Source organism: Ranitomeya variabilis, chromosome 4 (assembly GCF_051348905.1).
Source record: "Ranitomeya variabilis isolate aRanVar5 chromosome 4, aRanVar5.hap1, whole genome shotgun sequence".
Classification (NCBI taxonomy): domain Eukaryota; kingdom Metazoa; phylum Chordata; class Amphibia; order Anura; family Dendrobatidae; genus Ranitomeya; species Ranitomeya variabilis.
In genome coordinates, this window is record NC_135235.1 from 63858774 (window position 1) to 63886320 (window position 27547).

At 44.9% G+C, this 27547-nt stretch overlaps 1 protein-coding gene across 1 annotated transcript in view; it reads right to left on the bottom strand.

Moving 5' to 3' along the window:
• Positions 1-27547, bottom strand: part of LOC143769770 (solute carrier family 2, facilitated glucose transporter member 9-like) — a 197269-nt gene that overhangs the window by 27492 nt on the left and 142230 nt on the right. The window contains exons 7-8 of the mRNA XM_077258616.1: positions 24608-24795; positions 16507-16617 (exon numbers count right to left, since the gene is read on the bottom strand). Of these exons, the coding sequence (XP_077114731.1) occupies positions 16507-16617; positions 24608-24795 (299 nt within the window). The remainder of the gene's footprint in view (positions 1-16506; positions 16618-24607; positions 24796-27547) is intronic.

Genomic DNA, 27547 nt, shown 5'->3' on the forward strand with positions numbered 1-27547 from the left:
AAACCTAAAAAAACAGTGGGAGAGTAATATTGCCCTTTCAGCTTGTGTGCCAGTCTTGACTCCTGGGTGTGCCACCTCTCTCCCTCTCATTCAGTGGGCCATAGAAAGCCTATTTATTTTTTTTTTTTAATATTATTTGGTTTCTAAAGTCTCCCTGAAAAAAAAAAAAAAACCTAAAAAAACAGTGGGAGAGTAATATTGCCCTTTCAGCTTGTGTGCCAGTCTTGACTCCTGGGTGTGCCACCTCTCTCCCTCTCATTCAGTGGGCCATAGAAAGCCTATTTATTTTTTTTTTTAAATATTATTGGGTTTCTAAAGTCTCCCTGAAAAAACAAAAAATACATAAAAAAACAGTGGGAGAGTAATATTGCCCTTTCAGCTTGTGTGCCAGTCTTGACTCCTGGGTGTGCCACCTCTCTCCCTTTCATTCAGTGGGCCATAGAAAGCCTATTTATTTTTTCCGTGATTTGTGTTCTAAATTCTACCTCAACACAAAAACACTACATCAATCAGTGGGAGAAAAATATTGGCCTCAGTCAGGGCTTGTGTGCCACTGCTGTGTGTGCTATCTCTCATTCAGTGGGCTATAGCAAGCCTATTTTTTTTTTTTTTTTTTTAATATTATTTGGTTTCTAAAGTCTCCCTGAAAAAAAAAAAACCTAAAAAAACAGTGGGAGAGTAATATTGCCCTTTCAGCTTGTGTGCCAGTCTTGACTCCTGGGTGTGCCACCTCTCTCCCTCTCATTCAGTGGGCCATAGAAAGCCTATTTATTTATTTTTTTTAATATTATTTGGTTTCTAAAGTCTCCCTGAAAAAAAAAAAAAAACCTAAAAAAACAGTGGGAGAGTAATATTGCCCTTTCAGCTTGTGTGCCAGTCTTGACTCCTGGGTGTGCCACCTCTCTCCCTCTCATTCAGTGGGCCATAGAAAGCCTATTTATTTTTTTTTTTAAATATTATTGGGTTTCTAAAGTCTCCCTGAAAAAACAAAAAATACATAAAAAAACAGTGGGAGAGTAATATTGCCCTTTCAGCTTGTGTGCCAGTCTTGACTCCTGGGTGTGCCACCTCTCTCCCTTTCATTCAGTGGGCCATAGAAAGCCTATTTATTTTTTCCGTGATTTGTGTTCTAAATTCTACCTCAACACAAAAACACTACATCAATCAGTGGGAGAAAAATATTGGCCTCAGTCAGGGCTTGTGTGCCACTGCTGTGTGTGCTATCTCTCATTCAGTGGGCTATAGCAAGCCTATTTTTTTTTTTTTTTTTTTTAATATTATTTGGTTTCTAAAGTCTCCCTGAAAAAAAAAAAAAAAACAGTGGGAGAGTAATATTGCCCTTTCAGCTTGTGTGCCAGTCTTGACTCCTGGGTGTGCCACCTCTCTCCCTCTCATTCAGTGGGCCATAGAAAGCCTATTTATTTTTTTTTTTTAATATTATTGGGTTTCTAAAGTCTCCCTTAAAAAACAAAAAATACATAAAAAAACAGTGGGAGAGTAATATTGCCCTTTCAGCTTGTGTGCCAGTCTTGACTCCTGGGTGTGCCACCTCTCTCTCTCTAATTGTGGGCCATAGAAAGCCTTTTTTTTTTTTTTTTTTTTTAATATTATTTGGTTTCTAAAGTCTCCCTGAAAAAAAAAAAAAAAACAACATAAAAAAACAGTGGGAGAGTAATATTGCCCTTTCAGCTTGTGTGCCAGTCTTGACTCCTGGGTGTGCCACCTCTCTCTCTCATTCAGTGGGCCATAGAAAGGCTATTTTTTTTTTTTGTTTTTTTTAATATTATTTGGTTTCTAAAGTCTCCCTGAAAAAAAAAAAAAAAAACATAAAAAAACAGTGGGAGAGTAATATTGCCCTTTCAGCTTGTGTGCCAGTCTTGACTCCTGAGTGTGCCACCTCTCTCTCTCATTCAGTGGGCCATAGAAAGGCTATTTTTTTTTTTGGTTTTTTTAATATTATTTGGTTTCTAAATTTTCCTTAAAAAAAAAAAAAAAAAAACATAAAAAAACAGTGGGAGAGTAATATTGCCCTTTCAGCTTGTGTGCCAGTCTTGACTCCTGGGTGTGCCACCTCTCTCCCTCTCATTCAGTGGGCCATAGAAAGCCTATTTATTTTTTTTTTTAAATATTATTGGGTTTCTAAAGTCTCCCTTAAAAAACAAAAAATACATAAAAAAACAGTGGGAGAGTAATATTGCCCTTTCAGCTTGTGTGCCAGTCTTGACTCCTGGGTGTGCCACCTCTCTCCCTCTCATTCAGTGGGCCATAGAAAGCCTATTTATTTTTTTTAAAAAATATTATTGGGTTTCTAAAGTCTCCCTTAAAAAACAAAAAATACATAAAAAAACAGTGGGAGAGTAATATTGCCCTTTCAGCTTGTGTGCCAGTCTTGACTCCTGGGTGTGCCACCTCTCTCCCTCTCATTCAGTGGGCCATAGAAAGCCTATTTATTTTTTTTTTAAAATATTATTGGGTTTCTAAAGTCTCCCTTAAAAAACAAAAAATACATAAAAAAACAGTGGGAGAGTAATATTGCCCTTTCAGCTTGTGTGCCAGTCTTGACTCCTGGGTGTGCCACCTCTCTCTCTCTAATTGTGGGCCATAGAAAGCCTTTTTTTTTTTTTTTTTTTTAATATTATTTGGTTTCTAAAGTCTCCCTGAGAAAAAAAAAAAAATAAATTAGGTGGGAGATTAATATTGACATTAGTGCTTGAGTGACAGTCCTGCGTGTGTGTCATCTCTGTGATTTTGTGCCACAGAAAACAGAGTGTGTAACATTGTGCCTGATTTTCCTTGTGGTCTCACCAACCTGTTAAGGGATATTGAAATCATACTGAAGTTATAGCTCACCGTGTAAGTTGTTTGACAGCAACAAATAAAGTTACTTTGGTTAAGATTTTAAAACAATGAGGAAGTCTGGTGCAAGAGGTCGTCGTGGGCGTTCATTGTCAGCTGGTAATGATGGTAGTGGTAGTGGAGCATCAGGTGGTCGTGGGGATAAAAATATTCCACCTAAGTCTGGAGCTGTGGAGCCAGTTTCGTCGTCAGGCTACACAAGGCCTCGAACGCTCTCTTTTCTGGGAGTAGGAAAACCGCTTTTAAAGGCGGAGCAGCAACAGCAAGTTTTGGCTTACATTGCAGACTCAGCCTCTAGCTCTTTTGCCTCCTCTTCCGAAACTGGTAAATGTAAAAGCAGCGCGTCGCTTGTGGATGTTCACGGTCAGGGACAAGTCGCTTCCTTGTCCTCCTCAGCAAAAACTACAACAAGAGAGAAGGATGCAGCAGGCGACACAACGGGTCACTCCATGGAGCTCTTTACACATACCGTCCCTGGCTTAGAAAGTGAAACATTTAACAGGCCATGCCCATTACAAGTATATTCTGACATGGAGTGCACTGATGCACAGCCACAGCCAGAGTACTATGCTGCTCCTTTGACTCAGACCACCACATTGCCCTCTCAGGGTACAGATCCACAATCAGACCCTGATGAGACTATGTTGCCCCGCCACGAACGCTATACCACCGACCGACACAGTGACACAGACGAAGTTGCACACGAGCTCGAAGAGGAGGTAATAGATGACCCAGTTATTGACCCCGATTGGCAGCCATTGGGGGAACAGGGTGCAGGCGGCAGTAGTTCAGAAGCGGAGGTGGAGGAGGGGCCGCAGCAGGCATCAACATCGCAACAGGTTCCATCTGCCGGGCCCGTATCTGGCCCAAAACGCGTGTCAAAGCCAAAACCTGTTGGAGCACAGCGTTGCCATCCGGTTAAAGCTCAGTCTGCAATCCCTGAAAAGGGATCCGAGTCTAGGAAGAGTGCAGTCTGGCATTTTTTTAAACAACATCCAACTGATCAGCGCAAAGTCATCTGTCAAAAATGTTCAACTAGCTTAAGCAGAGGTCAGAATCTGAAAAGTCTAAATACTAGTTGCATGCATAGACACTTAACCACCATGCATTTTCAAGCCTGGACTAACTACCAAACATCCCTCAAGGTTGTAGCACCCTCGGCCAATGAAGCTAGTCAGCAACGCAACATCCCTTCCGTCACTGTAAGGCCACCATTTTCCGCACCACCGGCAGTATCTGTGCAGGTTTCTTTGCCAGCCAAAAGCAGTCAGGGTCAGGGAATCACCAGTTTTGTAGGAGGAAATATTGCATCTAGGGCACCGGCGGAAACAATACCGTCTCCAACCGTCTCTCAGTCTGCCATGTACACCGGCACACCCGAAAGTTCCACGATCTCCAGCTCTCCAGTCCAGCTCACCCTACATGAGACTCTGGTTAGAAAAAGGAAGTACTTATCCTCGCATCCGCGTACACAGGGTTTTAACGCCCACATAGCTAGACTAATCTCGTTAGAGATGATGCCCCACCGGTTAGTTGAAAGCGAAGCTTTCAAAGCCCTGATGGAGTACGCTGAACCACGATACGAGCTACCCAGTCGACACTTTTTTTCCAGAAAAGCCATCCCAGCCCTGCACCAGCATGTTAAACAGCGCATCGTCCATGCACTCAGGCAATCTGTGAGTACAAAGGTGCACCTGACTACAGATGCATGGACCAGTAGGCATGGCCAGGGACGTTATGTGTCCATCACGGCACACTGGGTGAATGTGGTGGATGCAGGGTCCACAGGCGACATCAATTTAGGGACAGTTGTGCCTAGCCCACGGTCTAGGAAACAGTTGGCTGTAGGCGTTCGCACCCCCTCCTCCTCCTCCTCCTCGTCCTCCTGCAGAAGCTACAGCTCTTCCACAGAACGCAGTCTGCCAACCACTCCATCGGCAGATGACACTGTTGCACACCAGTTGTCCCATTATGGGCCAGCTACTGCCAAGCGTCAGCAGGCTGTATTGGCTATGAAGTGCTTGGGCGACAACAGACACACCGCGGAAGTTCTGTCCGAGTTCTTGCAACAAGAAACGCAGTCGTGGCTGGGCACAGTAGATCTTGAGGCAGGCAAGGTAGTGAGTGATAACGGAAGGAATTTCATGGCTGCCATCTCCCTTTCCCAACTGAAACACATTCCTTGCCTGGCTCACACCTTAAACCTGGTGGTGCAGTGCTTATTGAAAACTTATCCTGGGTTCTCCGACCTGCTCCTCAAAGTGCGTGCACTTTGCTCACATATCCGACGTTCGCCTGTACACGCCAGCCGTATGCAGACCTATCAGCGGTCTTTGAACCTTCCCCAGCATCGCCTAATCATAGACGTTGCAACAAGGTGGAACTCAACACTGCACATGCTTCAGAGACTGTGCGAACAGAGGCGTGCTGTTATTTATTTGTGGGAGGATACACGGGCAGGCAGTAGGATGGCAGACATGGAGTTGTCAGGTGTGCAGTGGTCTAAGATACAAGACATGTGTCAAGTCCTTCAGTGTTTTGAGGAATGCACATGGCTGGTTAGTGCAGACAACGCCGTAATAAGCATGAGCATCCCCCTAATGCGTCTGCTGATGCAAAGTTTGACGCACATAAAGGAGCAGGCGTCTGCACCAGAGGAAGAGGAAAGCCTTGATGACAGTCAGCCATTGTCTGGTCAGGGCAGTGTACAGGACGAGGTAGCGGGCGAAGAGGAGGTGGAGGACGAGGAGGATGATGGGGATGAGTATATTTTTAATGCCGAACCTTTCCCGGGGGCACAGGAATTTGGTTGCGTGTCACGGCCGGGTTCTGGTTTTTTGAGGGACACAAGTGACGTAGATTTGCCTGCAACTGCCCCTCAACCAATCACAACCGGAGATTTGACAACTGGAACTTTGGCCCACATGGCGGATTATGCCTTACGTATCCTAAAAAGGGACACACGCATTACGAAAATGATGAACGATGACGATTACTGGTTGGCCTGCCTCCTTGATCCACGCTATAAAGGCAAATTGCAAAATATTATGCCACATGAGAACTTGGAACTAATATTAGCAACCAAACAATCAACTCTTGTTGACCGTTTGCTTCAGGCATTCCCAGCACACAGCGCACGTGATCGTTCTCACACGAGCTCCAGGGGGCAGCAGACTAGGAGTGTTAGGGGTGCACACATCAGAAGTGGCGTTGGACAGAGGGGTTTTCTGACCAGGTTGTGGAGTGATTTTGCTATGACCGCAGACAGGACAGGTACTGCTGCATCAATTGAAAGTGACAGGAGACAACATTTGTCCAGTATGGTTACTAACTATTTTTCATCCCTTATCGATGTTCTCCCTCAACCGTCATTCCCATTTGATTACTGGGCCTCCAAATTAGACACCTGGCCAGAATTGGCAGAATATGCATTGCAGGAGCTTGCTTGCCCGGCAGCAAGTGTCCTATCAGAAAGAGTATTCAGTGCTGCAGGTTCAATATTAACCGAAAAAAGGACTCGTCTGGCTACCCAAAATGTTGACGATCTAACATTCATTAAAATGAACCACAACTGGATTTCGAAATCTTTTGCCCCACCTTGCCCGGCCGACACCTAGCTTTCCTATGAAAAGCTCTTGCCTGTGAATTACTTTTCTAATGTCTAATTTGCTGCAGCTGATTGTACAGCATACGACATGTTTACACCTCCCTAAATGGCAAAACTCCCCACACGGGGCCGTGGTATCGCGACTTGGCGCAAGCACCCGTGAGACTGCTGTTTGTCTGAAGAGGTGGGTGTGCTCGCTTTTGGTTGACGGCATTGCTACTGGGTCCCTCATAGTACAATGTAGTGTCTCTGGCGGTGGTGGTGCGCACCCAACGTCAGACACACCGTTGTAACATGAGGGGCCCTGGGGCGGTCCCGCCGGCCTCAAGAGAGTTCCCCCCTACCCCAGCTCAAAATGTGCTCTACCACGTGCAAAATTATGTCGCACAGCTCCACCAATCTTTAGTCTATTCGCTGACATCATTCAATGTCTGGCACTGACAATACAAATTTGTAGACATCTATGATGCAACTTAAAGTAGTCTGTGTCTGTGTCCTATATTGGCACCATTAAATAGTTATTGCCAAATTACTATGTCAGAAACTCAGTAGATGAGCCCACCCCTGTACCTAAGTATGCCACCTTTTTTTTTGTTTTGGTTGTTTTGCGAGACATTAACATCTATTTATATTTTGGGAGTACTGGGACAGACACTCCTTGCACTACTCCTCCACTCACCACCAAGCTGCCTGTGTATCCATGTAACCGCTGTAAAGCTGCCATGAGCCTATTGTTTGTTATTTTAGGCCTTTGATAGCCTGTCTGCGGTCCCTACTTTAAATACTCCTCCACTGACCAGACCACTGCTGCCCGTGTACCCCTGGAACCAATTATAAAGTGCCTACAGCCAGCCCATTTTCTTATGTTAGGCCTTTGAAGCCTGTCTGCGGTCCCTACTTTAAATACTCCTCCACTCACCACCACCAAGCTGCCTGCCCGTGTATCCATGTAACCGCTGTAAAACTGCCATAAGCCTATTGTTTGTTATTTTAGGCCTTTGATAGCCTGTCTGCGGTCCCTACTTTAAATACTCCTCCACTCACCACCACCAAGCTGCCTGCCCGTGTATCCATGTAACCGCTGTAAAACTGCCATAAGCCTATTGTTTGTTATTTTAGGCCTTTGATAGCCTGTCTGCGGTCCCTACTTTAAATACTCCTCCACTGACCAGACCACTGCTGCCCGTGTACCCCTGGAACCAATTATAAAGTGCCTACAGCCAGCCCATTTTCTTATGTTAGGCCTTTGAAGCCTGTCTGCGGTCCCTACTTTAAATACTCCTCCACTGACCACCAAGCTGCCTGCCCGTGTATCCATGTAACCGCTGTGAAACTGCCATGAGCCTATTGTTTGTTATGTTAGGCCTTTGATAGCCTGTCTGCGGTCCCTACTTTAAATACTCCTCCACTGACCAGACCACTGCTGCCCGTGTACCCCTGGAACCAATTATAAAGTGCCTACAGCCAGCCCATTTTCTTATGTTAGGCCTTTGAAGCCTGTCTGCGGTCCCTACTTTAAATACTCCTCCACTGACCACCAAGCTGCCTGCCCGTGTATCCATGTAACCGCTGTAAAACTGCCATGAGCCTATTGTTTGTTATTTTAGGCCTTTGATAGCCTGTCTGCGGTCCCTACTTTAAATACTCCTCCACTGACCAGACCACTGCTGCCCGTGTACCCCTGGAACCAATTATAAAGTGCCTACAGCCAGCCCATTTTCTTATGTTAGGCCTTTGAAGCCTGTCTGCGGTCCCTACTTTAAATACTCCTCCACTGACCACCAAGCTGCCTGCCCGTGTATCCATGTAACCGCTGTAAAACTGCCATGAGCCTATTGTTTGTTATTTTAGGCCTTTGATAGCCTGTCTGCGGCCCCTACTTGCAATACTCCTCCACTGACCACAATGCTGCCTGGAGTGCCTGCCTGTGTATCCATGTAACCGATGTAAAACTGCCATGACTGCCTACTGTTTGTTATTTTAGGCCTTTGATAGCCTGTCTGCAGCCCCTACTTGCAATACTCCTCCACTGACCACACCAATGCTGCCCGTGTACCCCTGGAACCTATTTAAAAGTTCATAGAGCCTAGTTATATATTTTATTTACTATTAATAAGGCCATGATGGACTATGCTGTACCACGCTACAAGCTAACCAGTCGACACTTCTTTTGCGAGAAAAGCCATCCCAACCCTCCACCAGCATGTAGAAGACCGCATTGTCCATGCACTCTGGCAATCTGTGAGTACAAAGGTGCACCTGACAACAGACGCATGGACCTGTAGGCATGGCCACGGAAGATTACGTGTCCATTACGGCGCAATGGGTTAATGTGGTGGATGCATGGTCCACAGGGGACAGCCTACTAAGTCTGTCTGCAGTCCCTAATTCAAATTGTCCTCCACTGTCTAAATCGGAACTTCCACCTTCTGGCTTTCGGCCTATAGTATCAGAAATTAAACTGCATTTGGCCTTCAACTTTGGTTAGGGCCTACTAACGGCTTCTGCCCCTCCCTGGTGTTGCCCTCAACTAAATAAAGCTGAGCTTCAACCTTCTGCTCCAAATTACCATTTTGAAAAATGCAATAGGCTTTTCCGGCCTACTAAAGGTTTCTGTCTGTGTGCCCCTCCCTGGTGTTGTCCTCAACTAAATAAAGCTGAGCTTCAACCTTCCGGCTCTCATTATGTGGTTTTAAAAAAAAAAATGGTGGTTAGGGCCTACTAACGGCTTCTGCCCCTCCCTGGTGTTGTCCTCAACTAAATAAAGCTGAGCTTCAACCTTCCGGCTCTCATTATGTGGTTTTAAAAAAAAAAAATGGTGGTTAGGGCCTACTAACGGCTTCTGCCCCTCCCTGGTGTTGTCCTCAACTAAATAAAGCTGAGCTTCAACCTTCCGGCTCTCATTATGTGGTTTTAAAAAAAAAAATGGTGGTTAGGGCCTACTAACGGCTTCTGCCCCTCCCTGGTGTTGCCCTCAACTAAATAAAGCTGAGCTTCAACCTTCTGCTCCAAATTACCATTTTGAAAAATGCAATAGGCTTTTCCGGCCTACTAAAGGTTTCTGTCTGTGTGCCCCTCCCTGGTGTTGTCCTCAACTAAATAAAGCTGAGCTTCAACCTTCCGGCTCTCATTATGTGGTTTTAAAAAAAAAAATGGTGGTTAGGGCCTACTAACGGCTTCTGCCCCTCCCTGGTGTTGCCCTCAACTAAATAAAGCTGAGCTTCAACCTTCTGCTCCAAATTACCATTTTGAAAAATGCAATAGGCTTTTCCGGCCTACTAAAGGTGTCTGTCTGTGTGCCCCTGCCTGGTGTTGCCCTCAACTAAATAAAGCTGAGCTTCAACCTTCTGCTCCAAATTACCATTTTAAAAAATGCAATAGGCTTTTCCGGCCTACTAAAGGTGTCTGCCCCTCCCTGGTGTTGTCCTCAACTGAACAAAGCTGAGCTTCCACATTCTGGCTTTCGCCCTATACTATCAGATATTAAACTGCATTTGGCCTACTAGTGTGGTTAGGCCCTTGAAACAGTGTCTGCTGCTCTTGGGTTTGCTACTCCACTGAACAAAGCAATGCCGCCTGTTTAGTCCTGTTACCAATTTTGAACTGCATGTAGCCTACTTTATTCTTTGGCCCTATATCTGTTTCCTCCTCATCCTGCCCATTGCCCAGCCACTGCTAAATGAGTCTGCTGGTACATTGACCTAGACCACTACATTCCCCTTGTACTCTACACAGCCAGAATCTGTCCCTGCTGAAAGTAAGGTTCCCCTTCCCGCATGTTATACCACCTTACACAGGGACAAAGAGGAAGGTGCAGATGAAAGTGCAGGTTCCTTCATCAGGTGGGGGGGCATACTCGTTGGCGACGTCACTGGCACAGGGCCCCTCAGAGTACGCAAAAGTGTCGCTGCTGGTGGGAGGCGCCCCCGCCATGCAAACACACCGCCGTACTTTGAGGGGCCCTGTGCCAGTGGCAATGCGAACGAGTGGGCCCCCCCCCTGCTTGCTCAGGATCACAGCACTTGCAACTTTTAAATACTTACCTTTCCCTGCAACACCGCCGTGACGTAGTCCGCATTTCCTGGGCCCACGAAAAACTTGAGCCAGCCCTACTCCCCCCACAACTTTCCCCCAATTCCCTATGCCCAACTATTATTATAAGGTTAATTAAGATTGGCAAGCTTCAGAAACAAGAATGGATGTTTTTGGCATTAAAATGGGCACTGTAGGTGTTTTCCTGGCCTCCACTCACTGCCGACTATGCTTCCCCATTGACTTGCATTGGGTTTCGTGTTTCGGTCGATCCCCGACTTTTAGCGATAATCGGCCGACTGCACTCGACTCGACTCTGGACAAAATCGGGTTTCCCAAAACCCTACTCGATCTTAAAAAAATGAAAGTCGCTCAACCCTAACTGCAAGGTCACGGAGGGTTAATCAGCATTTGAAGTTTTCTGCTAATTAGATTTTGGTGCACAAGGGCTGGATGGTGCACTAGGTCTTCTCTTCCTTGTCTGTGATTCCCCGGCCGCTCCACCTGCCTCAGGTCTTTGAATGACGGGTCACTGCTGAGCTTTCAAACATGGGGAGGCAAAACATTGAAAGACTAGAGGCAGCAGAGGGGCTGGAGAATCACAAAAAGGGAGGAGAAGAACCAGTGCACAGTCCAGCCCCTGTGCGTTGAAATCTAATTAGCAGAAAACTTCAAATGCTGATTAAAGAGGAAGCACAAAGCAGATTTCTTCACCAAAGGTATCAATTGAATCAGTATTACAGCCATATCTGTACTTTACATTACAAAATCATGCTGACAGGTTCTATTTAAAGGAATGGTCTCAGAATCCCATCAGAATCACACAGCCTCCCTGCCTCCTGGCTTCTTGGTTATCGTAGGGGTGTTACGCTATCTATGATTGACAGTTTAAGCTGGTTGCATAGTTTAGCCCCTGGCCACTTTCCGATGCTGCCAGGACAGAAAGCTTTGCCTTTGCTGGATCTGAGTAGTAAAGAGATGCTGAAGATGGCTGGATTCAATATACTGTATATATTATATATCTTGCAAATTCAATGCAAAGTAATTAGGTTTAGACTGCAGTAGAGTTTTAATTATTTTTACATAAAGGAACACACCCAGCAATCTATATTACATAGTCCTACAGTATACATTTTATAGTCGGCAGAGTATAACATTTAAGTGATCATGCTATAATAAAAAAATAAAAAGCTACAAAAACAATCTCAAATATGATACAAAATAAATATATCGCGTTCTAAATTCCATAGTATAAATTGATCAAAAGATATTGAGGCGTATAAAAAAAAAAAAAGCATAACAAAGAATCGTTTAAAAGCTGCATTAGCTTCAACTTTCTTTCTCCCCGCTGCAAGACGAAAGGCAAAATGAGAGAAAAAAAAAAAAAAGCTTTGAGCAAAACCAGCAAAAAATATTGACAGCAGAACAAATGCTTGTAATTTTATAACCAATCTCCTAGTGTCCATCGGGTGCCATTTCTGTCTCCACTCAGGACCAATCAGACTTACAGAGCTATGAGTCTGCCTGAGTGAATGTGAGCCGCTTACTGCAAACCCATTCCTCCTGCACCTCTTCAAGCACTTTTATTACTGCTCAATAGTAGATGGCAAAAGCGAGGACCATTTAGCGGGTCAGAGTACGGATGAATAAAGAGGGGGATTTGAGAAAGATAGAAAGGGGTAAGTAAGCAGAACGGGTGGGCAGAGGGGGATTCTGCATTTCACTTCTTCGAGGAGATGTGTTTATTAAAGGAAGGCCGTGCTGTGAGATTTTGCTCCTGGGAGTCGATGGCTCACATTAGTCTCTCTAATTGTCAAAAATCTAATTTAGTGTTATGTAGCACAGGCCAGCCCTGGGTTAAAAATATGGAATGCGTGCTCGGTTATAAATTTCATCTCCGCTGAGGTAACTCTCGGATAAGGAGACTATAAATGGTTTGTGGATGGGGGGAGGTCGAGGACAGGATCAAAAGGGGACAAGACAGCGACATGAAAGTAATCAGCTTGTTAGGTGGCCATTTTTCTGTGTGTTTATAGGGAAGGATAATCCGCCAACACCCTTCTCAGTTCTCCGGTCTCAGGCGCTCTCACTGCAAACTCCTTTGTTTCATTGTATGTTGTAGAAGGAAACCTATAGTCTAAAATAAATTCATTTACACCGATTGTAATACGGCGAGCAGGCTCCGAGCAGCTGTGGATGAGCCCTGGATGAGCACAGGTCTTATAAAAGTATACATGGAGAAATAAGAGGAGCTCCAAGTCTTTCACAACTGTATCTGAAGTGTATAAGGGCTTTTGCTGTGAACATAGGGACCCAAATCTTATATGTGCTATTCATGATAGTGGTGTCTACTTTGGCATATGGATTAATAGTAAGAGACCTAGCACTCAACTTTAGGTAAGATGCAGCAGGAACAATTTATTGTAGTAAATACTACAATAAATTTTTCCTGCTGCATCTTACCTAAAGTTGAGTGCTAGGTCTCTTACTATTAATCTATATGGTTTGGGAACCTGTCCTTAGCACCCCTTCTCTAGTAGTGCTCACAGTTAAATTTTCTACTTTGGCATATGGACATGTCAGGTCAGGTGCCAGGATGTGACTATTACCTCTGCAGCCATAATAACCAGTGCCCAATTACCAAGTAGCCAAACTAGGCACTGGCCTATGGGCCCCATCTTTTGGAGGCTCCATGCAAGGCAAGAAAAAATAATATTGATTTGATATATTACATTGTTTTCAATAGGTATGCTGGCCCGGCCGGCTAACATTACATTAGGGTAGGTTCACACAAGGGTACATACGGTGTATATATTTGTTTTGGGTTTTTTTATTATTTTTTTTTTCTTTTTGCTGCAGCAATTTTTTTTTTGCTGCAGCAATTTTTTCACACTCAGATTTGGCCGGTGAAAAAACTCCCTCATTTTCGTTACCCTATGAAATAACATTGGTCTGAGTGTCCTCTGTTTGAGAGCAGAGTGACCAAGTGAGAAGGGACCTGAGAAGTGACACCTAGCTGAACGACTCAGAGTAGCTTACTGCTCTTAAAGGTAATGGGCCAGGACAGAATAGAACATTAGATGAAGTGAGTGCCCCGGGCAGCAGTTGCCCAAGCATTCAAGCAGGGCCGGACTGGGCATCTGGCAATTCTGGCAAATGCCAGAAGGGCCTGTGTGGTCATGGGTTGCCTTGTCTGCTACGTTGTTAACAGAATCGGCATTCTCAAGATACCCAAACTGTTAAGAGTTGTGATGGAGCACAAAGTCGCTGACTCCGTCACTTACCCCAGTAGCCCACAGGTATCATTAGAAATATTGGTCTTGTAGATAATCTTCCTTTCTTCCATCCAGGGTAATATTAGTAATATATCCCATCTGGTGCTTGGGGACGGGGACAGCATGGGCCTGTGTTACTTCAAATGCCAGGACTGAATTTCAGCCCCAGTCCGTACCTGCATCCGAGAGATAAAAGCTGAGTCTGGCCATATTGGCAAACCCTCTTCTCTGCAAGGAGAATCAGACGGAGAACCACAGGAAGCTGAAATTACCATCACGGACTGTACTGTGGTGCTAAGCTGGGCGGTGATGAAGGAGATGAGAACAGTGGAAGGCAGGAATGTGTGAGGCCGAGGAAATAAGACTGTATATTGAGATGTTCTGAACTGATGAAGAAATGTGCGAGAAGTTGTGTACCTGCTCACCTGTGTACAAAGTTGCCACGCAATGGCTGTTTAGTGAAGCATTTGGAACGCCCACCAGGGCAGTGGGGTACTTGGTACTGTGTCCGGTCGGCACAAAGGGAGATGTCACGGTGGTGGCGACCCAGTCCGTGGCCCGGTCCGTGGCCCTGAGCGCCCATGTTAAAGGGACAGTCTTTATTTAGGGTTAGTTGAATAATAAAAGTTTGTGATGCCACCTGTGGTATTCGGTCAGGGGAGACCAATGCTGCTTAAAGGGGTCCACTGGAGTGATGTTATAGCAGCAGGGATGGTATGGCTTCCCACAGGTGAAGCTGGGTCCCCAGGGCTCCCGGTGTAGTAGGGACAGGTGGTAGGTGGTGTAGAAAGAAATGGAGGACACAGGGTTGCAGTCTCTTTACCTCTTTACTGTATGATTCAGGCAGCCACAGTCCAGGGTACCGGATCACAGGTGCTGGTCGTGGTCCGGCTGGCTTGGAAGCGTCTCAGGAATCCCCCTAACCAGGTGGAGTTGTAAGCCTTCCTTCTAGCGCTGTGTTGTTGTAGTCCCTTGCTGCCTTAGGCCTCACGCAAGGTCCTCACATTCTCTCTCTGTCCCCCTTTTGGTAGGACACTAACCCGTATGACAGGTAACAAGCTTTTTTACAGGATATCTATCGCGTCCACTCTATCCGTTACTGTGTCCTCGGGTGTTAATGGTGGACAGGTAATTTGAAATCTAGCTGTCTGCCGGTTTCCTCTGTGGGGCATGAAGTTACCCCCACAACCTCGGTCTTGCGGCTACCGGTATATGCGCTCAGCGTGGAGGAAGTTCAGTCCCAAATTATCTCTCCAGCTCTTCACTTCGCTTTTGCTCCTTCCTCCTTTCAGTCTCTTTACAAGTTGCTCTGCTCTCTTTTTTCTTCCCAGGAGCTACAGAATCACTTGTCTGCACGGCCCCAGCTTTCCTTCCTCACTCCTCGCTCTCCTCTCACCAACTGTCTAACTCTCCCCAACTGCCTAGCAACTGACTCCTCCTCCTGACCAGAGAGCAGCTCCCCTGAAGTCGAGTGTAAAGCTCCCCCTTCTGGCCTGGAGTCAGAACGGTGTTGTATGTGCTGAATACCTGTTAAAGGGATCCTTCCTCGCTTCCAAGCATGACATCACTCTCCCCGTGAGGAAAGCAATGCCACTGTAACAACCGGTTACCTGGGGTGTTACACATTGCTTGGTAAAAACTAATGGTCTCCTTTGTTCTAAAATGTTCTACCATTTTGCTGCCGCAGAGATTCTGCAAGTCTTTTATCTAGATGACTGCTTTTGCAAAACTGATATTAAATCATCAGTACTCCAGCTGCTGGCCCTCTTCCTTTCTCTGTCCTCAGTGTAAGGGTTCGCTCACACTGGCGTACAGCATAAGATGATTCCTTCATGCGAGAAAATTGGATGTTATATGGAAATGACCCTCGGCTCAAACTCTGCTGCGAGTGTAAGCAGAGTATCATTTTACTGTTATCCAATTATTTTGCATGCGAGAATAGGATCACAGGTGTGGAGACGATGAACTTAATTTCTCCATCTTCTCCATTGTGGGAGTTGGTGTATATCAGACCGCACTCGGATGACATTCGAGTGCAGTCTGATGTTTTGCACATATCCACAGGCTTGTATGGGTGTGTGATGTTCGATATACACTGCCAATTGCAGCATGCAGTGATTTTCTTTATTATGAATGAGAAGAAAAAACACTAGTCAGCATTGCCCCATATAACACTGGAGCGAGATACATCAGATAGCAGTCATCCGAGTTATACGCTTGCTAGTCGCCAGTGTGAATGAACCCCTAGAGATATCAGCAGAAATCCAGTGGAGAGGGGAGAAAACATGTATGGACTCAGGGAGGGCAAAATAGTAAAAAGAGAAGAGCAAGTGAAGACAATGTACTGATATGTGAGCTAATGAAGAAAGCAGCACCCTGGATACATATAGAGGTCACATACAGCCTATTTTACAGGGATAGTCTAGCAAGAGAAAAGTCTGGACCTCGGATCAGGCTGCAAAACTATAATATCTCCTTAAAGCATTTTAAATATTTGCCAACCAGTTCATAATAACTAGTGACATATACTAAAAAAACAAATTGTTTAAAAAAAAGTGTATTTTTTAAATATTTGCACAATTATAATATAGTGCTGTATTTGCTAATTTTAAGTTTAATCACGATACTGATCTTGAGGGCACAAACTAATCATATAAGATTGTAATATTTGCACCTTAAGAATATCTATCCCAATTATAAAGAACTTTAAATTGATTTTTAGGAATTTGCTCATACCCCAATCAAACCTGCGATTATTTCAATGACACCGGTTCCCACAGTTGTGTATGGTATCTCCGCCAAAGGGACGCCGGCATTTTCAAATATGGAGTTTGTATAGAACCAAATCTGCAAAGAAACAGAATTTTATGCTTTCAATCAGATCTTCTGGACACCATATTTCATTAATTCAAGGTTGTTTCAAACAAATTTGTGGATTATTAACAGAATATAGCAAAAATGTCTGATGGTGTGAACCCAGAGGTGGCACCTGCATCTATGTGGGAAAACAGGATCCCTAACCCACTTGCTTGGATACTTCTGTACCGCCTATAAAAGTGGGTAACGAGATCTTGTAGCTAAGCCATGAATATGTGATGTTAAGAATATCCATCTGTGCTAATGCTGTCCACAAGCCGAGATTACCAGATTTATAGAAAAGTAAAATAAATGATTACTCTAAAAACAAATAACGTCAATTAGTATCAATGCACCAATGTGTGGATTGTTCTCCGACTTCCTGAGTTGTTGCAAAGTTGCTGGAAGAATACTTCCGATCAGTCAATGACTAATCGGACTGTAAGACATATGAATGGAAAATTAGACTTTGGCTATATAAAGTATTTGCTTAAAGGGGATAGCCAGGACTTTAAAATAAAAATGAACCTAAGCACTAACAGGCAGGTTGATGCTACCTACCTTCCTGTTGTGCCTGGCTACATTCTCTGCAATCACAGACATTCGCTGACATTTTGTCTGCAGAGGAGCAGTTTCTTTTCCTGCTGACAGGACTACTGCTGTCATGCTGATTGACATCCAGCTCCCTGCTACCTAAGTGGGGAAGCCGGATTTCAATCAGCATGAAGCCTGTATTCCCACCCTGTCAACAGGAAGAGAAACTGCTGCTCTGTTTATAGGAGCAGTGAATGACCAGAGCTGGGTACAACAGGCAGGAAGTTTCCTCTGTTAGCAAGTACCTGCCTGTTAGTGCTTAGGCACTTTTTTTTTCTTAAAGTCTTGAATATACGCTTTAAATCTTCTTCCAACATGGAGTAGTTGCTGCATTGAATAGTAAATAGGAGCCGAGCTGCAGTATTTAAAATTGGCCACTTGAAGCAGAGTACAGAGCTGTAGTGTCCTGCATGTCTGCTCACCATGTGACTTGCTAACACCTGATTGGTGGAAGTGTTGGGTGTTGGCCCCCCACCACTGATATTGATGAATTATCATTAGGATAGTTCATCAATATTATACCCTCTTGGACAAACCCTATAATAAAAAAAGGTTATCCAGGATTAATTGATTTCTAATAGCAAAGATATTTTAAAATACATTTATTAAACATCGGTTAAATTGCCAACCATTTCATCACCTCTGATCTTGTAGGACCCACAAATCTCTGTTCCCTTTGTTGCCTTACATCCATATTATTGTTGCAGCAAATTACTAGTCTCAGTTGTCTTGATTTATACAGGCATTAATAATGGAGGTCAATGAATGGCTGCAGTAGCCATGACCAAAGTAAAATAGGATTTTTGTATACTCACAGTAAAATCTGTTTCTCGGAGCCTTCATTGGGGGGACACAGGAAACCATGAGTGTATGCTGCTGCCACTAAGGGTACCGTCACACAGTGCCATTTTCATCGCTACGACGGCACGATTCGTGACGTTGCAGCGTCGTATAAGTATCGCTCCAGCGTCGTATACTGCGGTCACACGTTGCAATACACGGCGCTGGAGCGATAATTTCATGACGTATTTGCGATGTAGAAGCCATTGGTTACTGTGCGCACATCGTATACAACCTGTGTCACACAATGCAATCATGCCGCCACAGCGGGACACTAGACGACGAAAGAAAGTTTCAAACGATCTGCTACGACGTACGATTCTCAGCGGGGATCCGGATCGCAGTAGCGTGTCATACACAGCGATATCGTAAATGCATCGCTGGAACGTCACGAATCGTGCCGTTGTAGCGATCAAAATTGCACTGTGTGACGGTACCCTAAGAGGCTGACACTATGCACACAAAAATTAGCTCCTCCTCAGAAGTGTATACCCCTTCAACTGGCACTAAGTTAATCAGTTAGTGAGAAAGCAGTAGGAGAAGCAAGTAGAGCAAGAACACAGAGAGAAGTACACAAAATCCAACTGTAACAATAGAAAATAATAATTAATACAGCTATCAAACATGGGAGGGTGTCGTCTCCCCCAATGAAGGCTCCGAGAAACAGATTTTACAATGAGTAATCAAAAATCCTGTTTTCTCTATTGTTTCATTGGGGGATACAGGAAATCATGGGACATCCTAAAACAATCAGTGGGAGGGAAACTGCACAAATCCATTCAGGTCAGAGAAGTAGCCACTGTCACTTGTAGGATTGTCCTGCCTAGGCTATCATATGCGACCACCATGGCGTTCTCTGTTTGTACTCGATCTGGTAGGCCTTGAGAAGGTCCTGCAAGTGGAGAAAAGACAGAAGAATGGCTCTGATATCAAGAATGCTGATCAGCAGTGAAGTCTCTTCTGGTGACCAACTGCCCTGTACCATGAGGTAGCGAAAGACAGCTTCCCAGCTGAGGAGACTGGCATCCATTGTAATCATTTGCCAGTGGATAGGAAGAAAGGAACGACCCAATCGAATGAGGGGGGAGGACAGCCACTAGTTTAGGGATGCCCAGATCCAGACTGGGTGATCCAGAAAGAGTACAGACCTGTTCCATTGGGACAGCATGGTCTGCTGCAGAGACCTGGTGTGAAACTGGGCATTGGAGAGCTAGAATCTTTTCAGGCAAGAGTTTTTCTCCCATGGAGGAGTGTTGAAAAACATGCCCAGCAAAATAAATGCTGGGTCGGGACTAAGCTGGACTTTGACCTGTTGACAATCTAGACAGGGTGGTTATAACTACTAAGCCTCTGGCCCGTAAAATGGCATTCACCGCTGCTATTTTCTTTGTAAAGACCCTGGGTGCAGTTGCCAGACCAAAAGGAAGAGCGATGAACTGAAAATGGTCCTTCCGTACTGCGAGCTGAATGAATCTCTGATGACCCGGGAAAATCGGGACATTGAGGTAAGTGTCTTGGATATCCACCGAACACAGGAACTCTTGCAACTCCATGGAAGGTATTACTAAACAAAGGGATTCCATGCTGAATGTCGTAGATGGACTTTCCTGTCCTGCAACTTCAGATCCTGTCTTCTTTGGGTCTACAAAAAGGTTTTAACAAAAACCTGTAAAATGCTCCTGAGGTAGAACAGGAACCATGACGCCTGTTCAGAGAAGGGAGGCAATGGCCGTGAAGAAGCTAGAATCAGGGAGGGCTCCCTTGGTGGGACAGGATTCAAAAACGGTCTAGGGGATGCCGAATTAACTCTATTTGGATCCTGAAGATACCACCTCTCTGAGGAGTCCTGGACAAAGGCGATTCAAGCATCCCTGAAGGACAGGAGATGGCCCCCACCATGGGAAACTTCCTGGGTGGCAGAGATGAGTCATGCGGAGGAGAATCTGATAGGCCTGCTCCTGGAGAAGTTGCCTTACGCATTGCGAGGGTACCAGGAGGGAATCAGTTTGAAAGATGACCTTCTCCTTTCCTGCCATGCCTGCAGCCTTTCCTGGAGGGAAGAATCTTCTTCAGATGAAAAATGCCAAAAAAGGACGAAAGAGACAAAATTCTCATTTAGGGGAGGATGCCCAGGTTTGGCCTGAGGAAGAAGAGAGCTTTTCCATACAATGGCCTCGATTCTAATCTGGTCCAGTCTGGTTCCAAAACGTCATGGTCTCTGGAAAAGAAGAAAGGTCAGAGACTTCTTGGAGGAGAAGTCTGCCTACCAAGCCTTAAGCCATATGGCCTGGAGGATGGCTACAATATTACTGGATGCTTGAGCTGCATAGGAGACGGCATCCAGAGAGGCAGCCAACACGTACTTTTCTGCTTGGGAGATCTGGTCAGTCAAATCAGCTAACTCATCAGACATGGCTCCTGAAAGTATGTCTTGACAAAGTTGCTTAGCCCATGCAGATATAGACTTTGCCACCCATGTGGTGGCAAGGCAAGGCATAGGAAGGAACTGGCCGCTTCAAAGGCCTACATGACAAAGGACTCCATGAGTCTTGTCAACGGGGGCATTAAGTGATTCCCCATCTGAAAGGGGGAGGACCGTGTTGATGTTAAGTCTGGACACTGGAGAATCCACAGCAGGAGAAACAGCCCAATTTTCAGTGAGATCTGGTGGATACCGAGCCACTTCCTTCTCTGGAAGTGTCTGGTCTGGTTTTCCCAATCTCTAGTGAGGACCCCCTCAAAATTCCTTATGGGGAGTGAACACTTTAGGTGTTTATGTTGTCTGTCTGAAAGACACTGCCTGTTTAGCAGGTGCTGTAGGCGTATCCTTTATATTAAGAGTCTGGTTAACCATCACAATAAGACTCTCCACCATGTCTCTCATGTTAGAGGCCTGTAAAGAGTCCAGGTCCGAATCAGTTTCAGAACCAAAATCCATATCCGGTTCCGCTGGCGTGTCTGAGGAGGACGACTGTGAAGAAGCCGCCCGCCAAGAGGGGCCAGTGGGAGACTGGGAGCGAGAAGGGAATCTTGAGCAACTCTCCTGCCTAACCCTCTTATGGCCATTGCTAGTACCCATGGGCGAAGGAAATGGTAGGAAATGGGGTCCACTGGCAGTGGTGGAGGATAGATAGGTAATCCAGCATGAATACCAGGGTCTGAGACACCTTGGTAAGATCCACAATGGATTAAGACAGAAAAGACGACAACACTGGGATAATGGGGCCACTTTCTCCGGAAGCGGTGGAGGACTCCTGGGTAGTAAGGGATTGCTGCAATCCTGACAGAGGGAAGAAGACTGACCTGAAGGGAGTCTGCATTTACAGGCAGAACAAAGTGTGAAAAGAGTGGTAGAGGCCCGAGGGCAGGAACGCTTTCATTTAGAATTAGACATGACAGAAGACAGGCAGACTCACTAACTAATGCCAGAGATCAGGGCATAGAAAAAAAATAAGAATTGCTGAGGAGTGTCCATCTGCAGAGTAGAGCTTACCTAAAGGAGTTCTGGGCACCCAGAGAACTGAACCAGAGGTTAGCAGTGCTGAAGGATCAGGAGAGACTGACTGGAGAGACACCTGTGGTGCTGGATGCTCGGATGCCGGAAAATGGTGGCCACAGGGAGGAAGAGGCCCCCTGTGAGAGAAAGGCATACAGTTTTCCAGTGCCACTGAGTGAGGAGAGGGAGCGTGTCTGCACCAGGCAGAGAAAAAGACCGCACGTTAAGGAGAAGGTGGGCAAAACCACACAGAAGTCAGAGCCTAGAATAGAAGAAGCGGCTGGCACAGATGGAGGGACCGGTGCTGATGTCTAAAAGAAAGGTGAAGGGCAGGCCTTGCGGTTGTCCCATACAAACATACACACACACAAAAAGACCCCCATATCCCTGTGTAGTATGATAATAAAAAGTCCTGATATCATGATTGACTTCCACATCCAGTAGTGTAGATCTTCCTGCTAACTCCCAGAGGGGGAACCTGTAGAAAAAAAAGGGGGTACATCTTCATCCCTGAAGATGTCCAGAAATACCATCATACGGCCAGACTTCACCGTAAACGGGGGAACTCAGATTGCTGGATGTCGGTACCTCCTGAAACCATCAGGCTTTGGTGGGCGAGAGGGCAGGAGAGAGGGACCAGGACCAATCTTCATATCACCTGGACACTCTTGATATGTTGGTGGCTGGAGTTCTGCCGGATAGACAGATGAGGATACAGGGTGTCATTCCACGCCGTACTCCCTGTCTTTACGTGGGACCACTGTGTGACTGTTCATGCTGTTCCCCTCCAAGGGAAATGAAGAGGAAAACTTTCTGAAAAAGAAAAATGGAACAAAATTACTGGAAAACGACGAAAACCAAGGTAGATATGCATCTAGTGAAAGACCTGTGTCCACCTCCTACTGACACCAAGCTAAACTGATTAACTTCGTGCCAGTCGGCGGGGTGTACAATGCTGGGGAGGAGCTATTTTAATTGTGCATAGTGTCAGCCTCCTAGTGGCAGCAGCATACACCCATGGCTTCCTGTCCCGCTAATGAAACGATAGAGAAAGAGAGATCTGCTTGTAAGGATTTTCTTTAGTGCTGGTGTGTCCCTTTAAATATTATATCAGATGTAGTGTCCCCCAAATCTGAAATGGTGGAAGAAAGGTAGATACACAGTTCAATAATACTTTCTAAATAATTGTGAAAAGGTTATGAATTATATACTACAGGTCACATATAGACCTTTCTGCAAATGTCCATGAATATGGTGGAGAAGCATCCAGACTAAATGAAGAGAAGCCACAGCTGTGTAGCAGTAAAGCAGTACAAAGTCTCACTCTTGTGGCTCTTACCAATGCAATAGGTGTTTTTTTCTAATTCCAGTACTTTTATTCTAGTGACATGACGGTGACGGCGATTACCGCTAGCAAAAAATATATATATTTATAGTTCACTGGTGAGAGCTGCAGGAGTGTGACTTTTTCTACAGTAAAGGTGCTATGTGCTTGATCATTACAGAATCTCAAAGTGATTTAAACTATCTTACAAGAGGCAGAAGTAAGTAACAACAGTAAACTAACTTACATTACTATTCAAAGCCTGCTGACAATTTCTTCAGCAGCACCTCCTTCAATCCAGCACAATCTCTGCATAACTTCCAATGCTGCACAGTACACTCTCAGTGATTGCCATGTATGCATGTATATGAAGTGTATAGAAATAAAGTGTCCCAATATAAACTACACTGAAAATAGCTGCTATAGATCAAAAATCCAAGGCACCTAAAAACTTGTGAACAAAATAAAGTGGATGACAGGGCATTACATACCTAGTAAAGGGCTGGTGGAGATCCCCAGGCGTCACTCTGTCCCGATGCGCGCTTCGCTCTGCTTCTACGGGAGGTGTGACGCAAGTTTTTGGCAAAGTACATGGCAGTACTTTGAAGAGGATTATATTGTCCCGTGATTACTATGTAATACTATTTTGCTGCTATTATTAGCATTTGTCACATGATGCATTTTTTATTGCATATTGCAATCATTATTATCATCGTGCACCTTTGTGATCGAATTGGATTTCATTGTTGGGGGTTTGAGTACATGAGGGGGTTTTTGTTGTAGGATACCCCAGGGCTTTGTAGTCCCTCTCTATTTCTTTGAGCTAATACCTTTCTTGTAATTATGTTTTTAACTGTCTTTACAATAAAGATATACTTTTATCTAGTGAGTACCAATTTTTGGGACCATTTTTTTGGGTCTCTATCAGTGTGATGTTGAAGGGGTAATATCTGACCTTGTGGAGAGTGACATGCCAGGGTAAGGAAACATATAGGCCATTGCAATGCTTGCTCATATGGGGAAATAATTATGCAACTTGTCTCTTCAGAGAGGAAGAGGACTTGAACTCTAGTGTCGCCTATTGGAAGTAGGGATCATAAAAGTCAATATTGATTCTTTAATGAGCCTTGCCGCATTACTTAGGATAAAAGCTAAATCAGAATCTCAATCTGCAGACACGTGTTTCAGGGTGTTGCCCCTTCTCAGTGCAAAGCAAGAGATGTGATTTGGCTATTTGAGAGGCTTCTGACTTACCATTTACACCTCAATCAGATGCCCCTCATACATCCAAATCAGATCACCTGCAATGCACTGAGGTCGGGGCAACACCCTAAAACACATGTCTGCAGATTGAGATTCTGGTTTCGCTTTTATCACAAGTCAATGCTAATTAAAGGTTGATATTGACATTTATGATTGCTGCTTCCAATAGGTGGCACTAGAGATCAAGTTCTCTCTGTGGAGGCAATTTCCATATAATAAATCTGTAAAAACTCATGCATATAGCAAAAGAGTGCATACACTAAGGAAAAGGGTGTGATACCACCTAGCATTTGCATACAGCTGGCAGTAAAGATTAGATACAATATAAAATATTATGGCGCATCAGGGTCAAGAGTATCCTAAAGTAAACACTATTTGGCCATTCCATATATAAATAAATGCTTGATTATGATCATTTTGTAAGGTAAAGGTCTGGCCCTCAGTATTTATTATGTGATACTTACTGCATCGATTCCAGACAGCTGCATACCCATATTGATCACAACCACCGATAGAATCTGCCAGAACAAGGTGCGATCCATTAACAGCTGACACACAGAAACAGTCTTCACTGAAGTTAGAGACTGCTGCTCCTCCTGCATTTCCTCAATAACATCATGGACATTATACTCTCCACGAAAGCACCGAAGAGCTGAAATAATAAAAAAAAAAAAAAAGATATAAACTGAGGATTCTTATTTTGTGCCATAACAAAATGCTTCAAAAAGATTAAGAATAGGGATGACCGGACCTGAGCTGTAAAGTTTGAGGTTCGTACTGGACACCAAAACACAAACTTCTTACTGTACGTTCGTGTTACTGTTCTGGTGACTAATAAAGCTTCTTGAAAGGCTGCAGAACAGCCAATCATCAAGCTTTTCTGGTGTGGGCATTTTCAGCATCATCACAGATATGCCAAATATTGACGTGGCTGTGATTGGCTGGCGTACCATGTGAGAAAAATGATAATTACTTACTGGTAATTTGATTTTCCAGATCCATGACAGCACTGTTACATGAGAGATGGCTCCCGCCCCAGGAACAGGAAACCTGCAGCGGGGATAAAAAATGGGGGCAGCACCTCTCTCCTCAGTTTGTTTACAGAGCATGCAAGGTAACCGCTTTGTTAGTTCGGGCTTATGTACATTATATATATTTCCAAGGGTTGATACTTGGAGATAATATTAAATATGCAATTAATACCATAAGTTTTTACTTAGATATATATGTGTGTGTGTATATGTGTATATATGGGAATTAGTGCGGTGCTGCCATGGATCTGGAAAATCAAATTACCAGTAAGCAATTATCATTTTTTCCCTTCCCCATGACAGCACCGTTACATGAGAGGAAGAAATAGAAAAGACTCCTAGGGTGGGACAATAGCCGATAAAACTTTTCTCCCAAAGGCAAGACTTGAAAGCCCCAGGTCTAGCCTATAGTGGCGGAAGAAAGTAGAGGGTGAAGACCATACTGCAGCAATGCAAATTTGCTCTACTGATGCATTTGCCCTTTCCGCCCAGGATGTGGCGATAGTTCTTGTAGAGTGGGCTGTAACACCCAGTGGAGGGCTTTGCCCCGAAGAGTAGGAGAGTGAAATAGCCATACGAAGCCACCGTGCGATAGTAGATTTTGTGGCCTTTTTTCCCGTTTGCCCCCTGGAAGGAGACAAAAAGGGCTGAAGACTGTCGCCATGGTTTTGATACTTCTAGGTATTGAAGTAGGCAACGTCTGACATCAAGGCAATGAAAGGTTTCTTCTCTCTGGGATTTTGGGTTGGCACAAAACAAGGGTAAAATTATCTCCTGGTCCCTGTGGAATTTTGAATTGACCTTTGGTAAGAAGGCCAGGTCAGTTCTAATTATTACTCTGTCCTCCAAAATGGTAGTGTATGGGGGATCTACAGAGATAGCTTGGAGTTCACTAATACGTCGGGCAGACGTAAGGGCAACCAGGAGAACAGTTTTTAAGGTTAGCACTTTCACTGAAATGGAAGCAAGAGGCTCAAAAGGAGGTGAGGTTAAGGCCTTCAGCACTAAATTTAGAACCCAGGGAGCTACCTTTTGCCGAGGTTTAAATGGTCTGGCCGTGAAGGAGGCTCAGATAAACCTATACACCCAGGGATGATCAGCCAACTTTTGGTCAAACAAGGCGCTAAGTGCCGAAACTTGCACCTTTAGGGTGCTGGTAGACAATCCTCGTTACAACCCTTTTTGGAGGAACTCTAGGACCTCGGTTATTGGGACTTTTTGGGTGGTATTTGACAGGTGTCGTCCTGAAAATTCTAGAAATTTTTCCCACACTTTCTGATATTTATCAGTTGTAATTTTTTTTCTGCTAGATAGAGTAGCAACTAACGGACCTGAGAATCCCTTTGCTAGCAGAAGTCCCCTCAAGTTCCTGGCAGTGAGATGTAGGCTGTGCACTTGAGGAGGGGATACTGGACCCTGGTGTAGGAGATTTGGAACATTTGGATGGATCCATGGGTTGGATATGGACATACGTCTGAACAAGGTGAACCATGCCCTCTTCAGCCAGAAGGGTGGGACCAGAATTATTCATATCCCATCCTCTCGGATTTTCTTCAAGACTGTTGAGATTAGCGGAATCGGGGGAAACGCGTAGGCAAGTTGGAACTTCCACTGGTGCAACAGCGCATCCACTCCTTCTCGGTTTTCCCTTGGGAAATAGAATCTCTCTACCTTTTGGTTTTGTTTTGTGGCAAAGAGATCCACTTGTGGAGTACCCCAGATGGTACAGATTCCTCCAAAAATTTTCTGATTTAAGGACCACTTGCCCTGGTGCAGCACGTGCCTGCTTAAGAAGTCTGCAACAAGGTTGTCCGTCCCCTTTAGGTGTGTGCCTGTCAAGGATAAGAGGTGGTTTTCTGTCCTTTGGCCTCTTCCAACAGAGACCTCGATCTTGTTCCCCCGTGTCGATTTATGTAAGAGACTGCTGTACTGTTGTCGGACAATACCACTAAGTGCCTTCGTTCGATGTTTTCTTCTATTTGAAGAATTGCCTGCCTTATTGCCGTTAGTTCCTTTAGGTTGGAGGATGCTGCCTCCATTTGAGGATCCCACCGACCTTGCAGAATCTCGTCTTTTAAGTGCACCCCCACCCCAATGGGCTCGCATCCTTGGTTAGTTACCAATTGCTTTTGGTCCGACCATGGCATCCCCTTTTTGAAATTTTTGGATTTTAGCTACCAATTTAAGAGTCCCGAACTTGTGGCCATAGGACGATTTTTCAATTTAGATTGTAGGGGCTTTTTGCCTGCTCTGCCAGGGATCTGCCACTGTAACTCCCTCGAATGTATTTGTGCCCATTGAACCACCGGGATTGTTACCTTTAACATCCCTAGAAGGGATATGGCTTCCCTTACCGAGATGGACTGGGCCACC